This window comes from Apium graveolens, chromosome 10 (genome assembly GCF_009905375.1).
Source record: "Apium graveolens cultivar Ventura chromosome 10, ASM990537v1, whole genome shotgun sequence".
In the NCBI taxonomy this organism is placed as follows: Eukaryota; Viridiplantae; Streptophyta; class Magnoliopsida; order Apiales; family Apiaceae; genus Apium; species Apium graveolens.
The window spans coordinates 163,826,463-163,849,533 of NC_133656.1; the positions used below are offsets into that span (position 1 = coordinate 163,826,463).

Here is a 23,071-nt window from a genome sequence, read left to right on the forward strand (position 1 = left end):
TTTAATAAATTTAATTTAAATAAGTTTATTTTAGAAACTTAATTTAAATGAATTTATTTTATAAATTTAACTAAATTAATTTACTACTTAAATTTTAATAAATAAAAATTCTTAATTTAATTAATTTTGGTTCATTTTATTTTTAGCTGCCAGATTGTACTAAGTTACACATTTTTTGAAAAAACACACTTGCATATATTAAACTTCTTCAGAAATAAGGTTACAAGCAATAAAATCAGGAGCAGTATGAGACCACTCTTGAAGACCTGACAAAGAATACGTGGCTCCAGCTAACATATGAGCAACCGTATTCGCAGACCTATGAACGAACACTACTAACACTTCCTCAAAGTGTTTAATTTCTTCCCTACAATCAGCAACAATTGTATCAAAAAATGATCACCCCATACTTCCATTTACTGCATCAACTAACAGCTTACAGTCAGACTAAAAAATACATCTAGTATTCCTCCATACTCTTGTCCATTGCAGTGCCTCTCGCAGACTCACCGCCTCATCCATTCACGGTTGCATCCCGAATAACACAACCCACACCAACAAAGTTTTTGTTTTGCTTACACGCAGCATCAATATTCACCTTTACCCAGTCTGTGGGTGGTTTACTCCATATACGATCGCCTACCTGCATCTGTGATGGGCTCGTAACTGCTTCTGCCTTCGCCTTTTTCCAATCTGTCAACATATTAAATGCCATTGCTTTCATACCAAATACAGACTGATTTACACGATCCCATACCCATTGATTACGTCTGTACCAGAGACCCTAACATAGTAAGCCCACCAATGCACATTGATCTTTATTTATCATATCGAACACCTGTAATATCCCATATTTTCAAATCTTATTATTATAATTATCTAGAATTGTTTATGTGATTTTATGTGAATTTTGGTGAATTATCTGATAAATGGAATTGATGTTTGGGTGTTTATATGTGACATTATTTGAATATTTGAATTTTTATATGTTCAGAATAAAATATAGATAATTGTGATATTTTTCTGGTAATTTTTGGACTGTTATATGATTTTATATTGATTTATGAATTATTAATTATTTTCTGAATAATTACCAAAATTATTTTATAAAGCCGGGAATCGTCCGACTTCAACCGTTTTTGCGTTTTTATAACCCGAAACTCTTCCGAAAACTCCTTCCTAAACTAATCTGGTAATTCCGGACATTTTCCGTGTTTTGACTTTTTCGATCCGGATTACGGTTTGACCTGTGCGCGTCCCGACGCAAGATTTTTCGATACGATAATCATTTCGGTAATCGACAAAAACCCGTATTCTCGAGAGACGGGATATTTTTACGTTATTTTCGTATATAGTGTTTTATAAAAAGCTCGGGTTTGATAATTATCCAATTCTGGTATTGAATTGTATCGTTTTTATAGTTACTTAGCGGCTAAGCAACTAATTTAACGATCCAAAATGATCCAGAACGATCCAATATTCCATAATTATAAATAGCCTATTTCTTATTTCGTTTATTCCGTTTATTCATTTGCAACCAATTAAAACACCGTAAATTCAGAGAAAACCCGAGAAAACCGATACATTCCCGAGAATCAAACACAAGAACGAAGGCGTTATCGAACTCCGATTCGGGCGTGCAGCATATCAAAACGAAGCTCTCAAAATCTTCTTTCTGAATCAATCATCAGTTTCTGCCCAGAAATCATGGTAATTTTCTTATTTATTTATTTATATTCGAATTATTTGATAATTAAATTATAAAAATTTGTTCTTGATGTTGTTGATGTGATTTGATGCCTCCATGTTTTAGAGCATGTTTTTCTGGTCGATTTGATATATCATACTTCAAAAATAGAGTTCAATATCATATAGAAATCAAGGTTTGATTTTCTGGAAATTTCTTGAATATGTGTTCTTGGTGTTCTTGAAGAATTCTGAAAATTAAAGTCAATTTTAAAGGTGTTATTGAACACCAAATCACAAGTATGAATAACCAAAATGAATCACAGACGATTCTCTATCATTTTATATCATCAAATCGTTTCAACAGTTGTTAAATTTTAAAATCGAATTTTAGGGTAATATTCGAATTTTTGGGGGTTTATGATTTAGTGGGTTTTGATTGTGTGTGATGACCTGAGTAGATTGTAATCCTTCTTGGCGTTATTTTGACACTGGAATCATCGTGTTTGGTTAAAGATTGAGTGAATTCGAGTTTTTGCCGGAAAACTCGAGAAAACCCGTCGGGAATAATGGCCATTTTGGCCGGAATCATTAAAACGACTTCCGTTTTTAGAGGTTGTTATCTGGTTGTGTTTCTGAGATGCTACTGAACGGTTGGGGATTTAAAAGCAGTAAAAACCGAGCCGGTTTGGGGCTCAATTGGGTTCGCCGGAATCCGGGATGTCGCCGGATTCTGCAGAAAATCCGGTGGTGTTCTTGATTCTTGACGACCCGGTTGACCTGTTTTCAAACCCAGAAAATGACCCGTTTTTGATTTGTTTTCCCCCAAATTTCCCATCTGAATTATGTTTCTGAAAATTCTGTTTTAAAATAATTCAAAAATCCTATTTTAATTTCTGAAAATTCATTTTATTTATTTTGAAAATCATTATTTTATTTCTGAAAATTTATTTTAATTCAAAATAAATCCAAATTATTTAATTAATTAATTTTAGTTGATAATTAATTATTTAATTAGTCAATTAATTTAATATTAATTGATTAATTAATTTAATTAGTTATTAATTAATTTTAATTGATTATTTAATTAAATTTAATTATTTAAAATTGATTTAAAAATTCTGAAAAATAGTTTCGAGTTTTAAAATATTATTTTAAATTATTCTCCAAGCTCGATAATTCTTATAAAATTATTTTCGAGTGTTCGAACCCTATTATTTAATTATTAAATGATTCGGAGACCCGTTTTTATTCCGAAAAATGTTCAAAAATTTATAATAAATCAATCGTTCGTCCGTTTAATACGAAACGAACGCCTAGACTCAGAAAAATATTCCGCTTTCAATAAAAATACTTTCGAGACCCAAATCCTTTTGTTTCGAAAGGTCGCTTGTTTTACGAATGATTCTGAGTCGATTATTCATCGATAAATCATATTTTTGACCTGATTTCAGTTTTAAGCGTACCGAGTCGAATGTTTTGACGAACCGAGTCATATGTGATATGAATTATGTGATACATGAGTTATGTATTTACATGCTATGTGAATTACGTGTATATGTGGGTCATAAGTCTTGTGTTTGACTGTTTTCCTTGTGTGTGGGCTATCGTATGGGTAGACGATAGGATTTGACGCGTAATTCGTCGAGTGGTTATCGTTTAGACGATTAAAGTTTTATATTTTAATTATAGATGCGGATCTCTTGAGTTGATCGGGACAAGACGTTGGATAAGGAATGAGATGGAATGGTATTGGGTATCTGGCTTCTAGCGATTGCAGGAGCAGCATATCAGTCAAGTGTTGAATAGAAGGACGGTGATGTCTTAAGACAGAATGTCAGAATTGATGCGTTATTGCGAGTGTGCTAACTGCTAAAAACCCAAAGGCAAGTACCCCTAACTTCACTTATCATTCAAGTGGCGTTTATTTCGAATCATATTATGCAAGTATTGTTTTCCCTATTCTCTGTTCGGAATAGATAAATGTTTTATATATCACTGAATTAAATAATTCTGTTTATGCAAGTACCCTCTGCTATTCTATGTTCAGAATAGATTTACAAATGTTTTGGGTTTTGAGAAAAATGATTTTGTTGCAAGTATTCCTGCCCAAGTGAATGGGGGAATAAAATTATTTCGGGTGTCGAGTATTATGACCCCTTTTCAATAAAAGGTTTTGAGATTTGATGGTTACTGGTAGCGTAAGAGGCCGAGGCACCGGTCCAGCGTGAGCTATTATACAGAAGTGTAATATGGAAGTGTAATATCTTACAAGGCTTGTTATGCCTTTTCTGGCGCCCTATAGGTACCGTATGTCTTCGAGATACGGGTGTACCTATATTAACGGTATGGCTGCGGGATACCGGTGTTGTTTCATGACTGATCATCAGGAACAGCATAGTGCATAATTTGGTTCCAATCGATATTATTATATTGCTTTTGATAACCTTACAAGGAATGATTTATTAAGTATTTTATTTTCGGATAAAAGATGAAATATGGTTTTTATTCAGTTTCTTATTTTGAGGATACTTAGTTTGTTGTTAAATATCAAAGATGGTATTAGTACAGATGATTGGTGTTGACTTCAGGATGAAATGTTGTGAGCATCAAAGTTCGTAGTAATATCTAATTTGATATGATAACAAAATAAGTATTAATTTCAAGAGTTCGGTTTTGAGTAAAGTTTACGATTCAATCCATAATCATTGTTTCATGTTATTGTTGTTTACGATATTTCCGTAAACACTGTTTTACGAGTTTGATTCTCGTCAAGATTCAAAGTATTGCTAAAGCATTTCGCTCAAAAATATCAAAATGGTTTTGAATACAATCAAGGAATCAATTCTGGGATTCCTTAACTAAAATTTTATGATTCAGCAATTATGATTTTAAATGTTCTGCGCTGATGCAGATGTCGGTTTTATATCAAAACGACCCTATATATGCTATAACGATCTTGTTGAGCATTTCTTCCGCTCATACTTGCCTGTTTTCAAATTTAACCTCCAGTGAGGATTAGCTTGCGCTGTTTAGCTGCGTAATTCAAGAAAGCAAAGAAGAAGCTTTTGGAAGGTGGTTGATCCAGGGTTTGCGGGCTAGTGTAAGTTCTATTGTATAAAGTTGTTTATATTATATTATATTATAGTTTTGTATTTTATTTGGGCCTAGTGTACTTCTTTTCGAAGTTATACTAGCGGGTTAAGTTTTAAGGTTGAGTTTTATTTGTTGAAAAACAGTTTTAAAAGAAAGAGAAAAATTATTTGTGGAATTTGGATATCTTGTTTCTAGAACTGTAACCTTAAAAGATCTTGGAGTAGTTTGGGGTCATTTATGATAATTATCTTCCGCTGGCATTTATTTATTGATTAAACAGGCTGATTTGGATTGAGGTTTCATAGTGACGACCAAATCCCTTGACCCCGGATTTGGGGGCGTTACAGGTTGGTATCAGAGCTGAGGTTATAGTAAACTAGAAACGAGAGTGTGTAGGAGTGTGTATAGCTATGTGAGGACGTTTGAGCTCATATCGAGTTCCTGTTGGACTATCGGATATAGTACCAACGAGTAAGTTAAGATAAGGCGTATTCGTTTGAGATGGTTGTGCTGAGCTGGATGGAACTCCTGGCAGTTGCAAAACTTCTATTGTGGAATCTTTCGAGACTACGATTTGACGACGATGAAGATTATCGATATCCTTAAAACATGAAGAAGTGTCTAGAATCGGACGACGAGTCAACATGATAGTTCAAATTGAAGATAAATATTAAGACTTTGGCAATACCTTCTCTTTCTATAATTTCTTTTGGCTTCTCTCAGAAAGGGATATCTGTTAGAGGATATATTCCCTAACACTCATTTTCAATCATAACTGTGTTTTAAATGTGCCAGAGGTTGTCATGAAGCCTATTGTTCAGGTTTTGATAGCTCTGTCAAGTTGTGATATTGAACTTCCACTTTTCTTATCTGGTGGATAGTTTCTTGGTGATGTGACACCACTTGCTCATTTGGTGTCAAAATTTTTGTTCTCTGGATTTCATTTTCTTCAGAAATATCAGCTTTGAAATCTTTCCACTTTTATTCATTTGATTTTGGATTCTTTTGATATTCTTTTATTTTGACTGAGATGAACAACTCTAACTATAGGGGACACAAGGTATACCTGTCTGTGTGATAGGAGTTGGATGGGACGCCATCACTTGTGTGTGTTGTGAATACATGAAGGTTAACAACCTTTAGTAGTGTCTTAATTTGGACACGCAATACCAAGTTCGTTTGATCATATTGATCTCTCAGTTATTCTTTTATTTCAACAATACTTTTTCTCAAATTCAGATTTTGGTTCCATCATGGTGTCAAAGTCTCTTCTTTTTGAAATTCTATGATTTTATCATTCCAAATATTCGAAGGTATGCCAATCAAGTTAAGTTGAGTATCCTGTTCAAGTCAAAGTAAGGCGATGTGATGAAATTACGAAGGACGACAGTGGACTGCAATGCGATTAAAATATGAGTGGCATATACTGAAGTCAATCTGTTTCTTTATTTCTCTCTTTATCTATCTTTATTTTCTTCTCTCTATCTTTCTTTCTATTCTTCTTTCTCGCGATCAGTAAAAAGTGATTCTATTGAGGAATTGGTCAAAAGAGGTGAATGGAACAGTGGTGCACGGTGAAGCTCCTATAAAAGTTTTATTATACAAGGAATACAAGATTTATTAGAGATTATGGAAAATTGAGGTTATTTGGAAATGAAAAGTTGGCTAGAAGATCCCTAGTGCTCTCTTCTGCTGATTCCGAGGACGGAATCCTTATAAGGGGGGTAGATTGTAATATCCCATATTTTCAAATCTTATTATTATAATTATCTAGAATTGTTTATGTGATTTTATGTGAATTTTGGTGAATTACTAGATAAATGGAATTGATGTTTGGGTGTTTATATGTGACATTATTTGAATATTTGAATTTTTATATGTTCAGAATAAAATATAGATAATTGTGATATTTTTCTGGTAATTTTTGGACTGTTATATGATTTTATATTGATTTATGAATTATTAATTATTTTCTGAATAATTACCAAAATTATTTTATAAAGCCGGGAATCGTCCGACTTCAACCGTTTTTGCGTTTTTATAACCCGAAACTCTTCCGAAAACTCCTTCCTAATCTAATCTGGTAATTCCGGACATTTTCCGTGTTTTGACTTTTTCGATCCGGATTACGGTTTGACCTGTGCGCGTCCCGACGCAAGATTTTTCGATACGATAATCATTTCGGTAATCGACAAAAACCCGTATTCTCGAGAGACGGGATATTTTTACGTTATTTTCATATATAGTGTTTTATAAAAAGCTCGGTTTTGATAATTATCCAATTCTAGTATTGAATTGTATCATTTTTATAGTTACTTAGCGGCTAAACAACTAATTTAACGATCCAAAATGATCCAGAACGATCCAATATTCCATAATTATAAATAGCCTATTTCTTATTTCGTTTATTCCGTTTATTCATTTGCAACCAATTAAAACACCGTAAATTCAGAGAAAACCCGAGAAAACCGATACATTCCCGAGAATCAAACACAAGAACGAAGGCGTTATCGAACTCCGATTCGGGCGTGCAGCATATCAAAACGAAGCTCTCAAAATCTTCTTTCTGAATCAATCATCAGTTTCTGCCCAGAAATCATGGTAATTTTCTTATTTAATTATTTAAATTCGAATTATTTGATAATTAAATTATTAAAATTTGTTCTTGATGTTGTTGATGTGATTTGATGCCTCCATGTTGTAGAGCATGTTTTTCTGGTCGATTTGATATATCATACTTCAAAAATAGAGTTCAATATCATATAGAAATCAAGGTTTGATTTTCTGGAAATTTCTTGAATATGTGTTCTTGGTGTTCTTGAAGAATTCTGAAAATTAAAGTCAATTTTAAAGGTGTTATTGAACACCAAATCACAAGTATGAATAACCAAAATGAATCACAGACGATTCTCTATCATTTTATATCATCAAATCGTTTCAACGGTTGTTAAATTTTAAAATCGAATTTTAGGGTAATATTCGAATTTTTGGGGGTTTATGATTTAGTGGGTTTTGATTGTGTGTGATGACCTGAGTAGATTGTAATCGTTCTTGGCGTTATTTTGACACTGGAATCATCGTGTTTGGTTAAGGATTGAGTGAATTCGAGTTTTTGCCGGAAAACTCGAGAAAACCCGTCGGGAATAATGGCCATTTTGGCCGGAATCATTAAAACGACTTCCGTTTTTAGAGGTTGTTATCTGGTTGTGTTTCTGAGATGCTACTGAACGGTTGGGGATTTAAAAGCAGTAAAAACCGAGCCGGTTTGGGGCTCAATTGGGTTCGCCGGAATCCGGGATGTCGCCGGATTCTGCAGAAAATCCGGTGGTGTTCTTGATTCTTGACGACCCGGTTGACCTGTTTTCAAACCCAGAAAATGACCCGTTTTTGATTTGTTTTCCCCCAAATTTCCCATCTGAATTATGTTTCTGAAAATTCTGTTTTAAAATAATTCAAAAATCCTATTTTAATTTCTGAAAATTCATTTTATTTATTTTGAAAATCATTATTTTATTTCTGAAAATTTATTTTAATTCAAAATAAATCCAAATTATTTAATTAATTAATTTTAGTTGATAATTAATTATTTAATTAGTCAATTAATTTAATATTAATTGATTAATTAATTTAATTAGTTATTAATTAATTTTAATTGATTATTTAATTAAATTTAATTATTTAAAATTGATTTAAAAATTCTAAAAAATAGTTTCGAGTTTTAAAATATTATTTTAAATTATTTTCCAAGCTCGATAATTGTTATAAAATTATTTTCGAGTGTTCGAACCCTATTATTTAATTATTAAATGATTCGGAGACCCGTTTTTATTCCGAAAAATGTTTAAAAATTCATAATAAATCAATCGTTCGTCTGTTTAATACGAAACGAACGCCTCTAGACTCAGAAAAATATTCCGCTTTCAATAAAAATACTTTCGAGACCCAAATCCTTTTGTTTCGAAAGGTCGCTTGTTTTACGAATGATTCTGAGTCAATTATTCATCGATAAATCATATTTTTGACCTGATTTCAGTTTTAAGCGTACCGAGTCGAATGTTTTGACGAACCGAGTCATATGTGATATGAATTATGTGATACATGAGTTATATATTTACATGCTATGTGAATTACGTGTATATGTGGGTCATAAGTCTTGTGCTTGATTGTTTTCCTTGTGTGTGGGCTATCGTATGGGTAGACGATAGGATTTGACGCGTAATTCATCGAGTGGTTATCGTTTAGACGATTAAAGTTTTATATTTTAATTATAGATGCGGATCTCTTGAGTTGATCGGGATAAGACGTTGGATAAGGAATGAGATGGAATGGTATTGGGTATCTGGCTTCTAGCGATTGCAGGAGCAGCATATCAGTCAAGTGTTGAATAGAAGGACGGTGATGTCTTAAGACAGAATGTCAGAATTGATGCGTTATTGCGAGTGTGCTAACTGCTAAAAACCCAAAGGCAAGTACCCCTGACTTCACTTATCATTCAAGTGGCGTTTATTTCGAATCATATTATGTAAGTATTGTTTTCCCTATTCTCTGTTCGGAATAGATAAATGTTTTATATATCGCTGAATTAAATAATTCTGTTTATGCAAGTACCCTCTGCTATTCTATGTTCAGAATAGATTTACAAATGTTTTGGGTTTTGAGAAAAATGATTTTGTTGCAAGTATTCCTGCCCAAGTGAATGGGGGAATAAAATTATTTCGGGTGTCGAGTATTATGACCCCTTTTTAATAAAAAGGTTTTGAGATTTGATGGTTACTGGTAGCGTAAGATGCCGAGGCACCGGTCCAGCGTGAGCTATTATACAGAAGTGTAATATGGAAGTGTAATATCTTACAAGGCTTATTATGCCTTTTCTGGTGCCCTATAGGTACCGTATGTCTTCGGGATACGGGTGTACCTATATTAACGGTATGGCTGCGGGATACCGGTGTTGTTTCATGACTGATCATCAGGAACAACATAGTGCATAATTTGGTTCCAATCGATATTATTATATTGCTTTTGATAACCTTACAAGGAATGATTTATTAAGTATTTTATTTTCGGATAAAAGATGAAATAAGGTTTTTATTCAGTTTCTTATTTTGAGGATACTTAGTTTGTTGTTAAATATCAAAGATGGTATTAGTACAAATGATTGGTGTTGACTTCAGGATGGAATGTTGTGAGCATCAAAGTTCGTAGTAATATCTAATTTGATATGATAACAAAATAAGTATTAATTTCAAGAGTTCGGTTTTGAGTAAAGTTTACGATTCAATCCATAATCATTGTTTCATGTTATTGTTGTTTACGATATTTCCGTAAACACTGTTTTACGAGTTTGATTCTCGTCAAGATTCAAAGTATTGCTAAAGCATTTCGCTCAAAAATATCAAAATGGTTTTGAATACAATCAAGGAATCAATTCTGGGATTCCTTAACTAAAATTTTATGATTCAGCAATTATGATTTTAAATGTTCTGCGCTGATGCAGATGTCGGTTTTATATCAAAACGACCCTATATATGCTATAACGATCTTGTTGAGCATTTCTTCCGCTCATACTTGCCTGTTTTCAAATTTAACCTCCAGTGAGGATTAGCTTGCGCTGTTTAGCTGCGTAATTCAAGGAAGCAAAGAAGAAGCTTTTGGAAGGTGGTTGATCCAGGGTTTGCGGGCTAGTGTAAGTTCTATTGTATAAAGTTGTTTATATTATATTATATTATAGTTTTGTATTTTATTTGGGCCTAGTGTACTTCTTTTCGAAGTTATACTAGCGGGTTAAGTTTTAAGGTTGAGTTTTATTTGTTGAAAAATAGTTTTAAAAGAAAGAGAAAAATTATTTGTGGAATTTGGATATCTTGTTTCTAGAACTGTAACCTTAAAAGATCTTGGAGTAGTTTGGGGTCATTTATGATACTTATCTTCCGCTGGCATTTATTTATTGATTAAACAGGCTGATTTGGATTGAGGTTTCATAGTGACGACCAAATCCCTTGACCCCGGATTTGGGGGCGTTACAACACCCTTTGCAGTATAGTCATAACAGTGTCTTGCGGCATCACAGTAATCATACTCTGAAACCCAGTACCTCCCCAGACCTCCTGTGCAAAAGAACACTGAAACAATATATGTATAATATTCTCCATATGTGTTTGACACCAGGTACAGTTCAAACTAATATTAACCTGTTTAATATGCAGAGCAGTAGCTGTAGGGATACAATTACGACAAGCACGCCAAATAAAGTTTGTAACTTTTCCTGGCAGATTAAGATCTCACAACTTCCTCCAAAACCTCCTTTCAGTGTACTCCTTCTCTCCCTGTAATTGTCTGTAACAACTACGAACTGTGAATTCTCCTTTTTCGTCTGGCATCTAAAACCACGAATCCTCTCTTCTCGTACCAGGGATAGGTATTGCACGGATAAGATTTCTATCCATTTTATTAAAAACATCACTTATCACCTCCTCATCCCACATTCTTTGACCCTCAGCCATCAAACCATGAACTGTTGCATCTTTAAGTTCCGTAGGCATTTCAGTTGTGAGGTACCCGTTATTAGGACATGGTAACCAAGGTACTTCCCAAACTCTCGTACTCTGTCCATCTCCAATTCTTCGACGACAACCTTGCTTTATAACTTCTTGAGCTTGGAAGATACTCCTCCACACATAACTCGGGTTATCTCCTAGCTTAGCATGAAGAAAATCAGCATTGGGAAAATACTTAGCTTTCATCAGCTTCGTTACCAGTGGGTTGACATTGTTTATAATCCTCCACCCCTGCTTTGCCAAAATCGCAACATTAAAGTCCCTTAACTTCTTAAAACCCAGCCCTCCTCCCTCCTTTGCCTCGCAGAGTTTATCCCAAGCCATCCATTTTATACCTCCAGCTGTACTGCTATTACACCACCAGAAGGCATTCATACGCTTTTCAATTCCCTCACAAACTTCCAAAGGTATCAATAGAAGGTTCATCCAAAAATTTGGGATGACCTGTGCTGCTATTTTTAGCAGTATGATCTTACCTGCTTTCGAGATGTTCTGATGTCTCCAGCCTTGAAGCTTTTGCTCAATCCTATCCAGTAAGAATTTAAATGTTGCAACTTTTTTTCGACCAATAACCATGGGCATTCCTAAATACTTACCAGGAGCCTGAACTTCATTCACTTCTATTTGCGCACACACCTCCTGTCTATCATTCCCATTAGTATTCGGAGAAAACGTGATTGTCGATTTATTATAATTCACCATTTGGCCTGAAATTTCCTCGTACCTATTCAAAATCCTTTTCATAACATTTTCCTCTGCACCCTTCGCTCGAAAGAAAAAATAACAATCGTCGGCAAATAATAAGTGTGAAATAGTAGGAGCTCCCCTAACAATGGAGCAATCATGCAACAATCCTGCTTCTTCATTACGGTGAATAATTGCACTCAAACCCTCTGCGCACATAATGTAGAGATAAGGCGAGATCAGATCACCTTGCCTCAACCCCCGTTGAGGAATAACTGTACCGAACTCCTCCCCACCGTGAAGAAATCCATATGAAATGGATCAAATAAAGGACATGAGCCTTTCAATCCAAATTGTATGAAACCCAAATTTCTTCAACATATTGTCAACAAAACTCCATTCTAATCGATCATATGCTTTCGATATGTCGATTTTTAACCCTGCTACTCCATATTTTCCTTGAGTTTTCCTCTTTATATAATGGTTTACCTCGAATGCAATCATTGCGTTGTCAGTCAATAATCTTCCCTCGACGAATGCACTCTGTCTATCAGAGATTAGATGTCCCAAACATGGCTTCAATCGATTCGATAGAACCTTTGATAAAATTCGAACCAATACATTACAAAGAGATATGGGACGTACTTCAGTCATTGTTGTAGGCACTTTCCCCTTTGGAATCAGGAATACCATAGTTCGATTAATGCCCTCTGGGAGTTCACCTATAAGCAAGAAATTGTGGCAGAATTTAATTACATCCCTTCCCACTATACTCCAGAAGACTTGGAAAAATGCCGGATTTAGTCCATCTAGCCTGGGCGATTTGTCAGGGTGCATTGAGAACACAGCTTTTTTAACCTCTTCGTCTGTAATTTCTGAGATTAGAGCCTCATTTTCGTCTTATGTAACTCTGTCCACTGTTTCTCTGTTCGGCAAGCTCCCATTCACATTCGAGCTCTTAAATAAATCAGCAAAGTAATCAACAACAACCTCATGTATTCCAGCCTTTGTTTCCCTACACTCTCCCTCCTTATCTTTTATACGTTGAAAGCAATTATTCTTCTTACGATTTGAAGCATACTTATGAAAGAAACGAGTCTTTTGGTCCCCCTCTCGCAACCAAAATTGTTTTGCTCGTTGCTTCCAATATATTTCTTGCTTTTATAATAAGTTCAGAAATTCCCATCTAACCGCATTATAAAGCTCCACTCCCTGCTTATCCCTTCTAGTTCTGAGCCGCCACAACTTGTTTTTACATTCTACTATCTTCGTCTTATATTCCTGGCTCACACCTCCTCCTCATTCCTCCAATTTAAGACAACAAAACTGAATTCGATTCATAATGTCCTCCCCTTCTGTACTCTCCCAAGTATTTTTAATCAAATTCAAACATTCTTTTTCCCGGATCCAAACATTTTCAAAATGAAACCGTTTAGTTTTAGGCACATACACTTGCCTGTGAAGCTGGAGAATCAAAGGAAGGTGATCCGAAGGGGCTACATCTAAAACTCTTACCTCTGCATCAGGAAACAAGTTACACCACTCTTGCGTTGCAACTCCACGATCCAGACGTTCCTGAATCCAGTCGTTTACTCCTCTGGATTTTTCCTAAGTATATTTCTCTCTAGTGAAACCCAGATCAATAAGATGACAATCAGTTAACGTGTCGATAAAACCTGTCAATAATGCTCTTGGGTGATCTCTTCCACCACGTTTCTCGTCCATGTACATCATATCTTTGAAGTCTCCTATTACACACCACGGGAGGTTTGATTTACCAGCTAGCTCACGAAGGATTCCCCACGACTCTCTTCTTCTGCTTCTTTCAGGACAACCGTAAAAACCTGTATATCTCCAACGCCCAACCTGCTCATTCTCTACCTCGAAATCAATAAAATGATTACTAGCCTCTCTTATAACACAACTACCCTCCATTTTCCATAGCAGCGCCAACCCTCCACTATGACCCTGTGTATCCACTACCCAGCAACCAGCAAAATTTAAAGTCCTACAAATATCAACTACTCTACGTTTATTTGTTAATATCTCAGAAAGAAATATAAAACTGGGCTTTATTTGTTGCAAAGACTCCCTCAGGAACCTAACTGTCCGTGGGTTGCCAAGCCCACGACAGTTCCAAGCTATCAAACTCATTGTCCTAGGCGGGCCTGCAACACAGGTCCCGCCTCTATTCCGTTTTTTGGCCCAACATGTGAGTCCAGTCCAGTTGTTTGATCCACCACATCCTTCTCTTTTTCCTCCGTATTTTCTACGCACCTTCGTTTTGGATCCACTATATTTGAAATATTTTCAAACTTATTTCCTTCCTGATTATCCGTTAATTGGTTCACATTATCCCTTGACTCTCACCCATGACTTCGTTCAGTTACTCTGATCCCCCCAGTCTCTCCTAAACTCTCGCGGATTACCCCATCCACCTCCATGAAACGCGCCTCCACCTTATCACCGCCGTTTTGCCCCCCAGTTTCCGGTTTTGACCTGTTTTCCGATGTACTCCAACCTTTATCTCCATCAACCCCATTCCTCAGCCAGCGTGCCCCTATGTTTTGATTCTTAACATTCTTGACAGGTGCCCTCAGCTAAACTCCGTATGCTCTATCAATTTCTTTATCAGGATTAGCGTAAACAATCCCATATTCTCTCTCTGAATGCCCAAGTATTCCACACACAAACAAAATGTGCTTAGCCTTTCATACTTGAAGTTCACCCAACTCCACTCTCCCCCTGCCTGTTTTATCTTCATTCTCCTTTTCAAAGGTTTATTAACGTCCATGGTGACTCGAACTCGCATATACATTTTCCATCCTTCCTTCATATTTGCTGGGTCCGTCTTCATAAACACACCAATAAAGTTACCTATGCTTTGCAGAATTTTCTCCGATACAAACCCGTTTGGGAGATCGTACACTTGGACCCATATATCTATCTTATTCAGGCATACTGTTTGTGGGTCTTCATTGGCCTCCAAGCGATGAGATACCAACAAGCTCTGTTCGAAAGTCCACGGTCCACCCTCACAAACCTTATACAAATCAAGTGTATGGTAAAATATGAACGAGTAGCGTTGTTCTCCGAGTTCATGAACCTCCATCCCCTCTCTAGGTCTCCACAACGAAGCCAGTACATTTTGCATTGCATTAAAATTCACATTTTTCTCTGTTAAAAAATGACCAATCAACACAAATGTTTGCTTGGGTTGACTCACTTCATCCTCTCCCACTATGACACCTTCCTCATCCTCCTCTTCCAATGTCAGCCTTGCGTACAGATCCTCCAGATTTATTTTTTGATGCGCCATTTACCCCCCTTACGTACCTTCACAGATATGTTATTCAATATAGATAAACAAACTTGTCACAAGATAAGACAGAAAAACTTGCAAATATGCAAGACGTTACCCATAACAGGGGTTTAACTTGCATTTGTAAACTTTTCCTTGATGAGATTTGATCAAATGTAAATGTACTAAGTTACACATAAGTGAATTGGCTGGTTTTTAGTTAATTAAAAACCTGGCATTATTTGGTTTATAAAAGGAGTACAAGTTTCCTTAAGGTCGACCACGTGCAACTCTGCAAATCACAGATTGACATCAAGTGTAGCACACGCGCGGGGTAAAGCAAAATGGATGCGGTTTCTGGTTTCTTGATTCTGTACTCCACGCGCCAACAGGGTACTTCTAGTCACCACAGAGACAACAGAGGTACAGAGGTTGCCTTAGAGGAGTTACAAATTTGGCTTAAGTATTCTCTACTGTTATCACCTTGTAATCGCAACATAAAAATTATGTAAGGGTGTACTTGTAGTCGTCATTTAGCACTTAACATTTTTTTTGGCCCCAAATTAATTATTTCTGATTTATTTTTTCATAAAATTTAAAATTCTTAAATTTAAATTTTCTTAGATAATAATTTACGTTTTTTTTAATTTTTAAGAAAATTTGACATTCTTGAAAATTAGATTTTATGTAAATATTTATTTTTGATTAATTTATTTTCTAAGAAAATTAAAAATATTGGAAATTTAAATTTCTCTTAAATTAAGGGTACTGAAAGTATTGGTAGACTCGGGATTCCTCCGGGCTTTTAAAGTGGATTTTAATCTTTTGAAGAAAATGAAGACTATGTGCTATTCAGACGGAAAATTCCCGAACACGAAAATTATAGGAAATGGTTTTCTTACTCCAATGGAACTAATTTCAAGACCTATAGACGAAAATTGTGGAACTTCTCCAAAGGCTTACTCCATAGGATACCACTGGATTTTCAGACGCATGAAATGAATGAAATTTCTACGGGTATAATTTTTCTCGAAGATTTTAAAGACAACTCTATGATTCTAGATTATACAGTCACACAGTGGTTTGTACCAATGCTACATTTATCCGGGAATCACAGAGATCAGAAAGGCAGGAATTGTGAAGGTCAGAGAGAATAACGGGGGACAAACAAACATCTCAGTTACATGCAGTAAAGTTGGAACCTCTGGATAAAATGTAAGAGTTACTGTTAGCTGAATCAGAGGAAGCTCCGGTAGAAGTACTTGAGGGACTGGACGTCAAGGCAGTGTTTCACATGTCAGGGAAGTTTAGTCGAATCAGATTCACAAGGAGTACATAAGCTATATCCAAGGATCAAGCCTATATATTCTGAAGTAAAGGCTTTTACTGATTCAGTTCAAGAGGTGATTACAAGACTGAGATTGGGACATAAACAAGACTTGATAGTTACAGCCTACAGGTATGACAAACAATATGTATCAAGTAACTATCGGGGATTTTGCTACAACAGAACAAGAAGCTTGACAAACAAGGATGAGTAGGGACTCAGTTGACGAGTTGAGACAAAGGTGGAATGTTTTCTTAAGGAAGCAACCAGTCAAAACTTATAGTGCACGGGAATGAGTTGAGATGGATCAGATGATGAGAATCATGAATATTTTGCTTTCATAGCAATCTTTGAAGATGATCCAACTCACATATCTCAAGTTTCAATTTCTTGAACCACTGCAATATTTTGCTCTCAATATTTAATGCATGATAGGATCTCAGTGTTTAAATGTTTAACACTCGCACAAGCATGATAGCATCAAACATTGATAATGCTGAACTAGTTCACTAGATTATTTTTCTAGTAACTAGGATTGATGTTTAACTTTTGCATGTTACTTTAGAGGATCTTAATATGTGTGTGGATATTTGTTAAACATGATTAATTGCTTTAATGAGATATATGTTTTCCAGCACTTAAGACCTTTGTCTATGCTTATCTTCTGTATCCTATTACAATGTGATTTATCCATTTAATCTAAATTGTTTGTTATGATGTATTAGTTTATATTTGGATTGAGATAGTTAGTTGAGATACATCAACAGGATTGGACTAGATAGAATTAATGATTTATTTGTTAATTCTGTTTGTTCCATATCATGCATGTCTTGCTTAATTCTTATGCGTAATGTTTCTGAATGAATGCCATGTATTCTTAATACAGTGCTTGCTTATTTTTATGCCATGAATGCATCTCTTAGTACTTGCATTAATTATAAAAATATCATGTTTAGGATTATAATAGGGCAAAGACTGCTAGTCCTCCTTATATAAGGTTGGAACCATTTTTCCGTAGCCTAGAGACAATTTTGTCAAGGGCATTAAAATGGAGAAATTGGTCAGTCAACGATAAGAATGAGCATGATAAAGTTGCAGTTGTTGTTATCTCTGTTTATAGTAAAATCTCTAATCCAACTGGACCTAAACTGATAAGTTGGGTACCAAGAACTGTTAATCCATTTGTGAGTGCAGGACATAACAGGTTAATTGATTCATATGTATTCTTGGTAATTCATACTCAAGGCATATGATCAAAGAAAGAGCCTCACAATTAAATGTGATTGACAAAAGCTACTCCGTCAATAATCTTTGGAGATGACAGCAAAGATTTTCATCACGGGATAAGCTATACAGAAAAGGGATGTCATCATGAACTCAACAATTGCTATCACTGATAACAACTAATTATTGGAGCCATTGATAACAATTGAAGAATCTTTCCTGCTGAAGAATCAAGGCACAAATCCCCTTATCAGACAGTTCTGCATCAAAGGACAAAATGTCAATTCAAAGAAGGATTAGTGTCTCATCTGAAGCAGAAAGGTTGAGAAGCTTGCTCTTCTTAGAGTAAGGAAAGGAAATGCTTGTGGCTAGACTGGAAACTCTAAAAAGGTGAAGTCAATGGTTTCTACTGTAAAGCTTCATCTGACAAAAGTTTAGCTATGACATTAGAAGCTCTCACCCTTGAACATCAACTCAAGGAACTCTTTTGTGAAAAGTGGTTAGTGATAGGAATGCCTCATCTGGAATTCAGAAGATGATAAATGTGAGGCCTGTCAGAAAGAGGAGTCAAAGACAACATCACATCAAAGCAAAGATATACCTTAGTGATGGTGGTTGACTACTCTTATTAAATAAAGTTGTTGTTCGTGCATTCTCAAGACAGGACATCACAGATGGCGATTAATCGTATCAGAAGATCAAGTTGGAAGCAACTGTAAAAGAAATGATCTTGTGGTCAGATAATGGGACTGAATTCAAGAAGCGGTTCTAATTAATATCTGTAACATCAAGAATATTTTGAGACATATTCAGCACTGGGAGCTCCGTTTCATGATGGAGTGGTACAAAGGAAGAACCGGAACTTGATTAAAGTTACAAGGGAAATATCAAGCTAATCAAGACCTTCTAAATACCAAAGGGCTGGAGCAGTCAATACAGTTTGCTACAAGTAAGATCAGGCTTTGATCGGGATGTATACATAAAGACCACAAATGAGTTAATGGCCTACAGAAGAAAACACTGGATAACCTGAAAGTGTTTGGAGAGAATGTTCTACAGAAGCAAACACTGGATAATCAGAAAGTGTTTGGAGAGAATATTTTATAGAAGCAAATAATTAAATGTTTTCAGTTGTTTGGAGATCTTGGCATTTGCAGCTAAGACTAGTTAGGATATTTTTCATGGCTACTCAGTGGAGTCTATAACCTACAGGGCATTTGTGGGTGATCAACATGTGGTGATAGACAGTCTAAGTGCACAATTCAACAACTCCATGCTCCAAGTTGTTAAAGGATAAATTAATGATATTGATGATTCATATCCAAGCAGTGGAATGGCAGTGTATAACACAACTCATTATTTCAATGAAGCAAGTCATTAAGGGTAAGGATTTTCAGGAAATCCCAGCAACAACTTAGGGGGAGCATAAGAAGGATCAACTAGTCAGACACTACACCACATTGAATATCAGGGGATACTACAAGAATAAATCTGTTGAGATAAAGGGTTTGATATTAATATTATTCCCAGAGTCTAGTTCTTAAGTGATCCAGATGATGGAGTAATGATTAGCAGGTCTACTGAGTATGAATGATTATTTCTCTAGTTTTCTATCTGAAGAAGAAACTAAGAAAGTTAAAGAAGCTCTGATAGATCCGGATTGATTGAGTGATTGCAAAGCAAGATGAACTCAATCAGTTAGCAAGCAGATTGTAAGGAAGCTGGTATCCAAACCAAATGACAATATTGTAATTAGTGCAAGGATAACCAGAAGTCAAACTGGATGGCAATGACATTGTTACGAGGGACAAGGTCAAACTGGATGCTAGGTTATTATTAGGAAGCAGTATCTAAAAAAAAGCACCAGTGACGAGACTTGAGGATATTACGACATATCAGGTACCTGATGCACATTCACACTTGGAATTAGACTATAGTAGATGTGTACAAGTGTACTCCTGGTTGGTGAGTCAAAAGAGGAATTCAATGCAAAACAGCTCATGGATTTTGCAGTAGCAGATCAATTGGACTCTGTATATTTCTTCTTCACAAGCTCACTTCAGGATGGTATGAACCGGTATCTTACTCAAGAAATAGTCAAGGACATGGTATAACACTCTAACTGAAGTTACAGTTAAATATTAACTAGTAGAGTTGTCATATTAATAAATCTCTTATAACTAGGCACAAACATAATGTTATATATGTGTAGTGATAAATGTTCTTAAGATGCCAAAGTGCAAGGTTCCAAGTGGATCCTAGAGAATCGAATCTTATAACTATTAACAAGATTATTAGATATCTTACGGAACTACCAACTTTTAGAGTAAAGTACCCTAAAGATATTATGCTTAACATGTTTGGCTATATAGATATAGATTACACAGGTTGTGAAAAAGACATGAGAAGCATCTCTGAAGCTGTCAACTTAGGTGACAAGAGAAGAATCTCAGGAAGCTGTCAACTTCGTGAAAGAAGATTGATTTCTTGTTACCATGAGAAACAACTTCAAATCCAACAACTCTGTGGAACACTCTATGACAAGGAACCTTCACACCAGATATCATTACTTTAGAGAGCATGTCTTTTAGTCAAAGAGTCACTTGCAGAAACACTTATTAAATCACTTGTTAAAATTAATCTTTCAAGGCTGGTTTGTAAGTGTGGGATATCATTCATTGTATATTAGTTGGAAATCCCATCTGTAAGAAATTCTTCATATAAGTTCACAAGTATTAAATCTTCAATATTTAAAGGACTTGTGAATTTATTAGTAATCTAATACCTCGTACTTAGTGCTACTATCTTGATTATCATGATTACAATGTCATATACATTTGTGGTAGTTAAGTATTATAGCATTAAGTTTGAATATTATTTTAATTGATTTAAATTATGACTGTAGACAATTCTATTCCATATCATTCTCATATTTTAAATTATGTTAAAATAATATGCAGCATAGTTATTTGTATCATGTACGGATAATTGTGATACTTTTAGTATTAGTGATATTATTTAGAATTTTTATTCTAAGTAACCATTGCTTATTTCTAAAATCACTAAGATTGAAAGTTGAAGTATTTTTTAAGTTATGTGTATAAAACTCTCAATATTTTATATGCTTAAAAAGTATTTCTAAAACTACTAATTATCCAGAGAGTGATTGCCATGTGTATAAATCATGTATCCTATTGGTGATTATTCAAGGATAATTATAAATATTTAAGTGCTAGTATCTAACTCATAGATATTTAGTATTTATTTATTTGGTATTTATTTTGGATAGATTGGATTATGGAAATTGAAGCAATTCAATGATTTTATTTGCTCCATAATTCAAACTAACTTAAAATAAATAAGCAGCATTATTGATTATAACTAAATTTGTCAACAACTGATATCTAGTATATTGATTGTAACTTATGTGTTATAAGTTAACTATGAGATTTTGGTTTTAGTGAATTTAGTAATGTTTACATCTCAATATTTCACTGAAATCAGAATCATGATTGTAGCATGATTAGTTGTATGTAAATTCTTGACTTACATCAGTTAATGATATTTAGTTAAGAGTTCAACTATGAACTAATTGTGAAGTATTAGTATTTGTGGTATTATTTAGAACTCCTTTAAGTAATCAATGTTTATCTTCAGTCACTTATACTAATATACAAAGTGTGGTAATTTTTCTTAAGTACAACTATGGTTAAAATGTTTGATTGCTTTATCAGAAGTAATCATATGTTGTCAACTTAGAATAATTTTTATACTTACTTGCAAATTCCTAAATAATTTTATATAGATGCAATACTTAGTGGATCAAAGTATATAGAACTTATAATATATTTCTAAGATTGCAAACAAGACAATGTTGGTAAATGTTGCTTTATTTATCGAACCAATATTATTTGAGATATTACAGTTGTTAGGAGTTAATAATTGTATAGTATATGAAATTGAATGTTAATGTCTGTTTGATAGATAATTGGTATTTAATTCATTGATATCTTATTTTAATATATTTGAATTATGATGTTAGACGATTCCATGTCAAATCAGTTTCAAGATTCAACTTATATTAAAGTAGGATGCAACATAATTATTGGTATCTAAAGTACTTGACAAGTATCAATCAATGATATATTGTTAATATTTTGTTGCAGATAATTGTGAAATTTTAAGTTCTAGTGAATTTATACGAGTTGCTATATCTGAAAGATTCACTATAATTTGAAATTAGCAGCATAGTCAGTCTTATTAAGGATATTTATCAATAAACAATTTTGTTGATTATAATCTTATAAAGATAGATTATGGAGCTTTTGACATGAATGAGAATTGCTTAGACTTTACCCTAAGTGATCAATGCTTTTACAAAAAACTCATTCATATTAAAAGATAAAATCTGTCTTTCTCTTCTTAATACTGCTAGGTCATCAGTTTGTGTCTTATCAAATCATTTATCTTTTAGGCATAAAAACAGACTTGTGCACTCGAACAGTTTTAGAAGAAAATCAAACTTCTTTCTATAGTGGTGATTGCTTATTTCATTAAAATCTTTTGAAATCACAAGGAAATGCCTTCACAGACATTAGAAGGGATCTTTGATCTTTATGCTATATTCTTTGGATCATTGTTTGCCTTCCCATAGTTCAAATCTGGAACCCTCAAAGGGAAACTAGCAACTTGTAGATTATGACTCAGATTCATCTGACGAGTCTAACAAGGATGGGGATTTGCGAACTCCCATTACACCACCTGTGACCTCCTTAATGATGACTAATATGATTTCCTTGCAGGTACAACTGGATTTTGGAGCTATGAGAGGAGTGATACACTTGTGAGAATGAGTGTAAAAATGAGTGGAGAGAAGAGTGAAACACGTGTGAGGTACACAAAACAGAATCACACTCTCACAGTGAAAAAAAAAGAGAAATATCATATCCCATTCCCTATCCCTAAACATGGTTCTTGATACTTCGGGTCTCGAATCTGTTATGATCGGAACCTAACTCTTAGGGATATAACATTTACATATTGGATAAGAATACTTAGGGACCTGACAAGTTGGGAGCTAAAAATTGGTAACAATTGGTGATCTCACATTTGGGAGGTATAATGAGTTGAAAAATTGGTGAACATGATGATCAACAATGAAGCCATTTTGCAGAATTTAAAGGGACATGGTTGATCAGA

General features: G+C 34.6%; 1 protein-coding gene across 1 annotated transcript; it reads right to left on the reverse strand.

The window, feature by feature from the left end:
• Positions 1-11,511: 11,511 nt before the first annotated feature.
• LOC141691256 (uncharacterized) lies at positions 11,512-12,239 on the reverse strand. Its single transcript, XM_074495993.1, has 2 exons — positions 11,672-12,239; positions 11,512-11,567 (listed from the first exon to the last, which is right to left on the reverse strand). The coding sequence occupies exons 1-2, from the start codon at positions 12,237-12,239 to the stop codon at positions 11,512-11,514; spliced, it is 624 nt and encodes a 207-aa protein (XP_074352094.1).
• Positions 12,240-23,071: the final 10,832 nt, after the last annotated feature.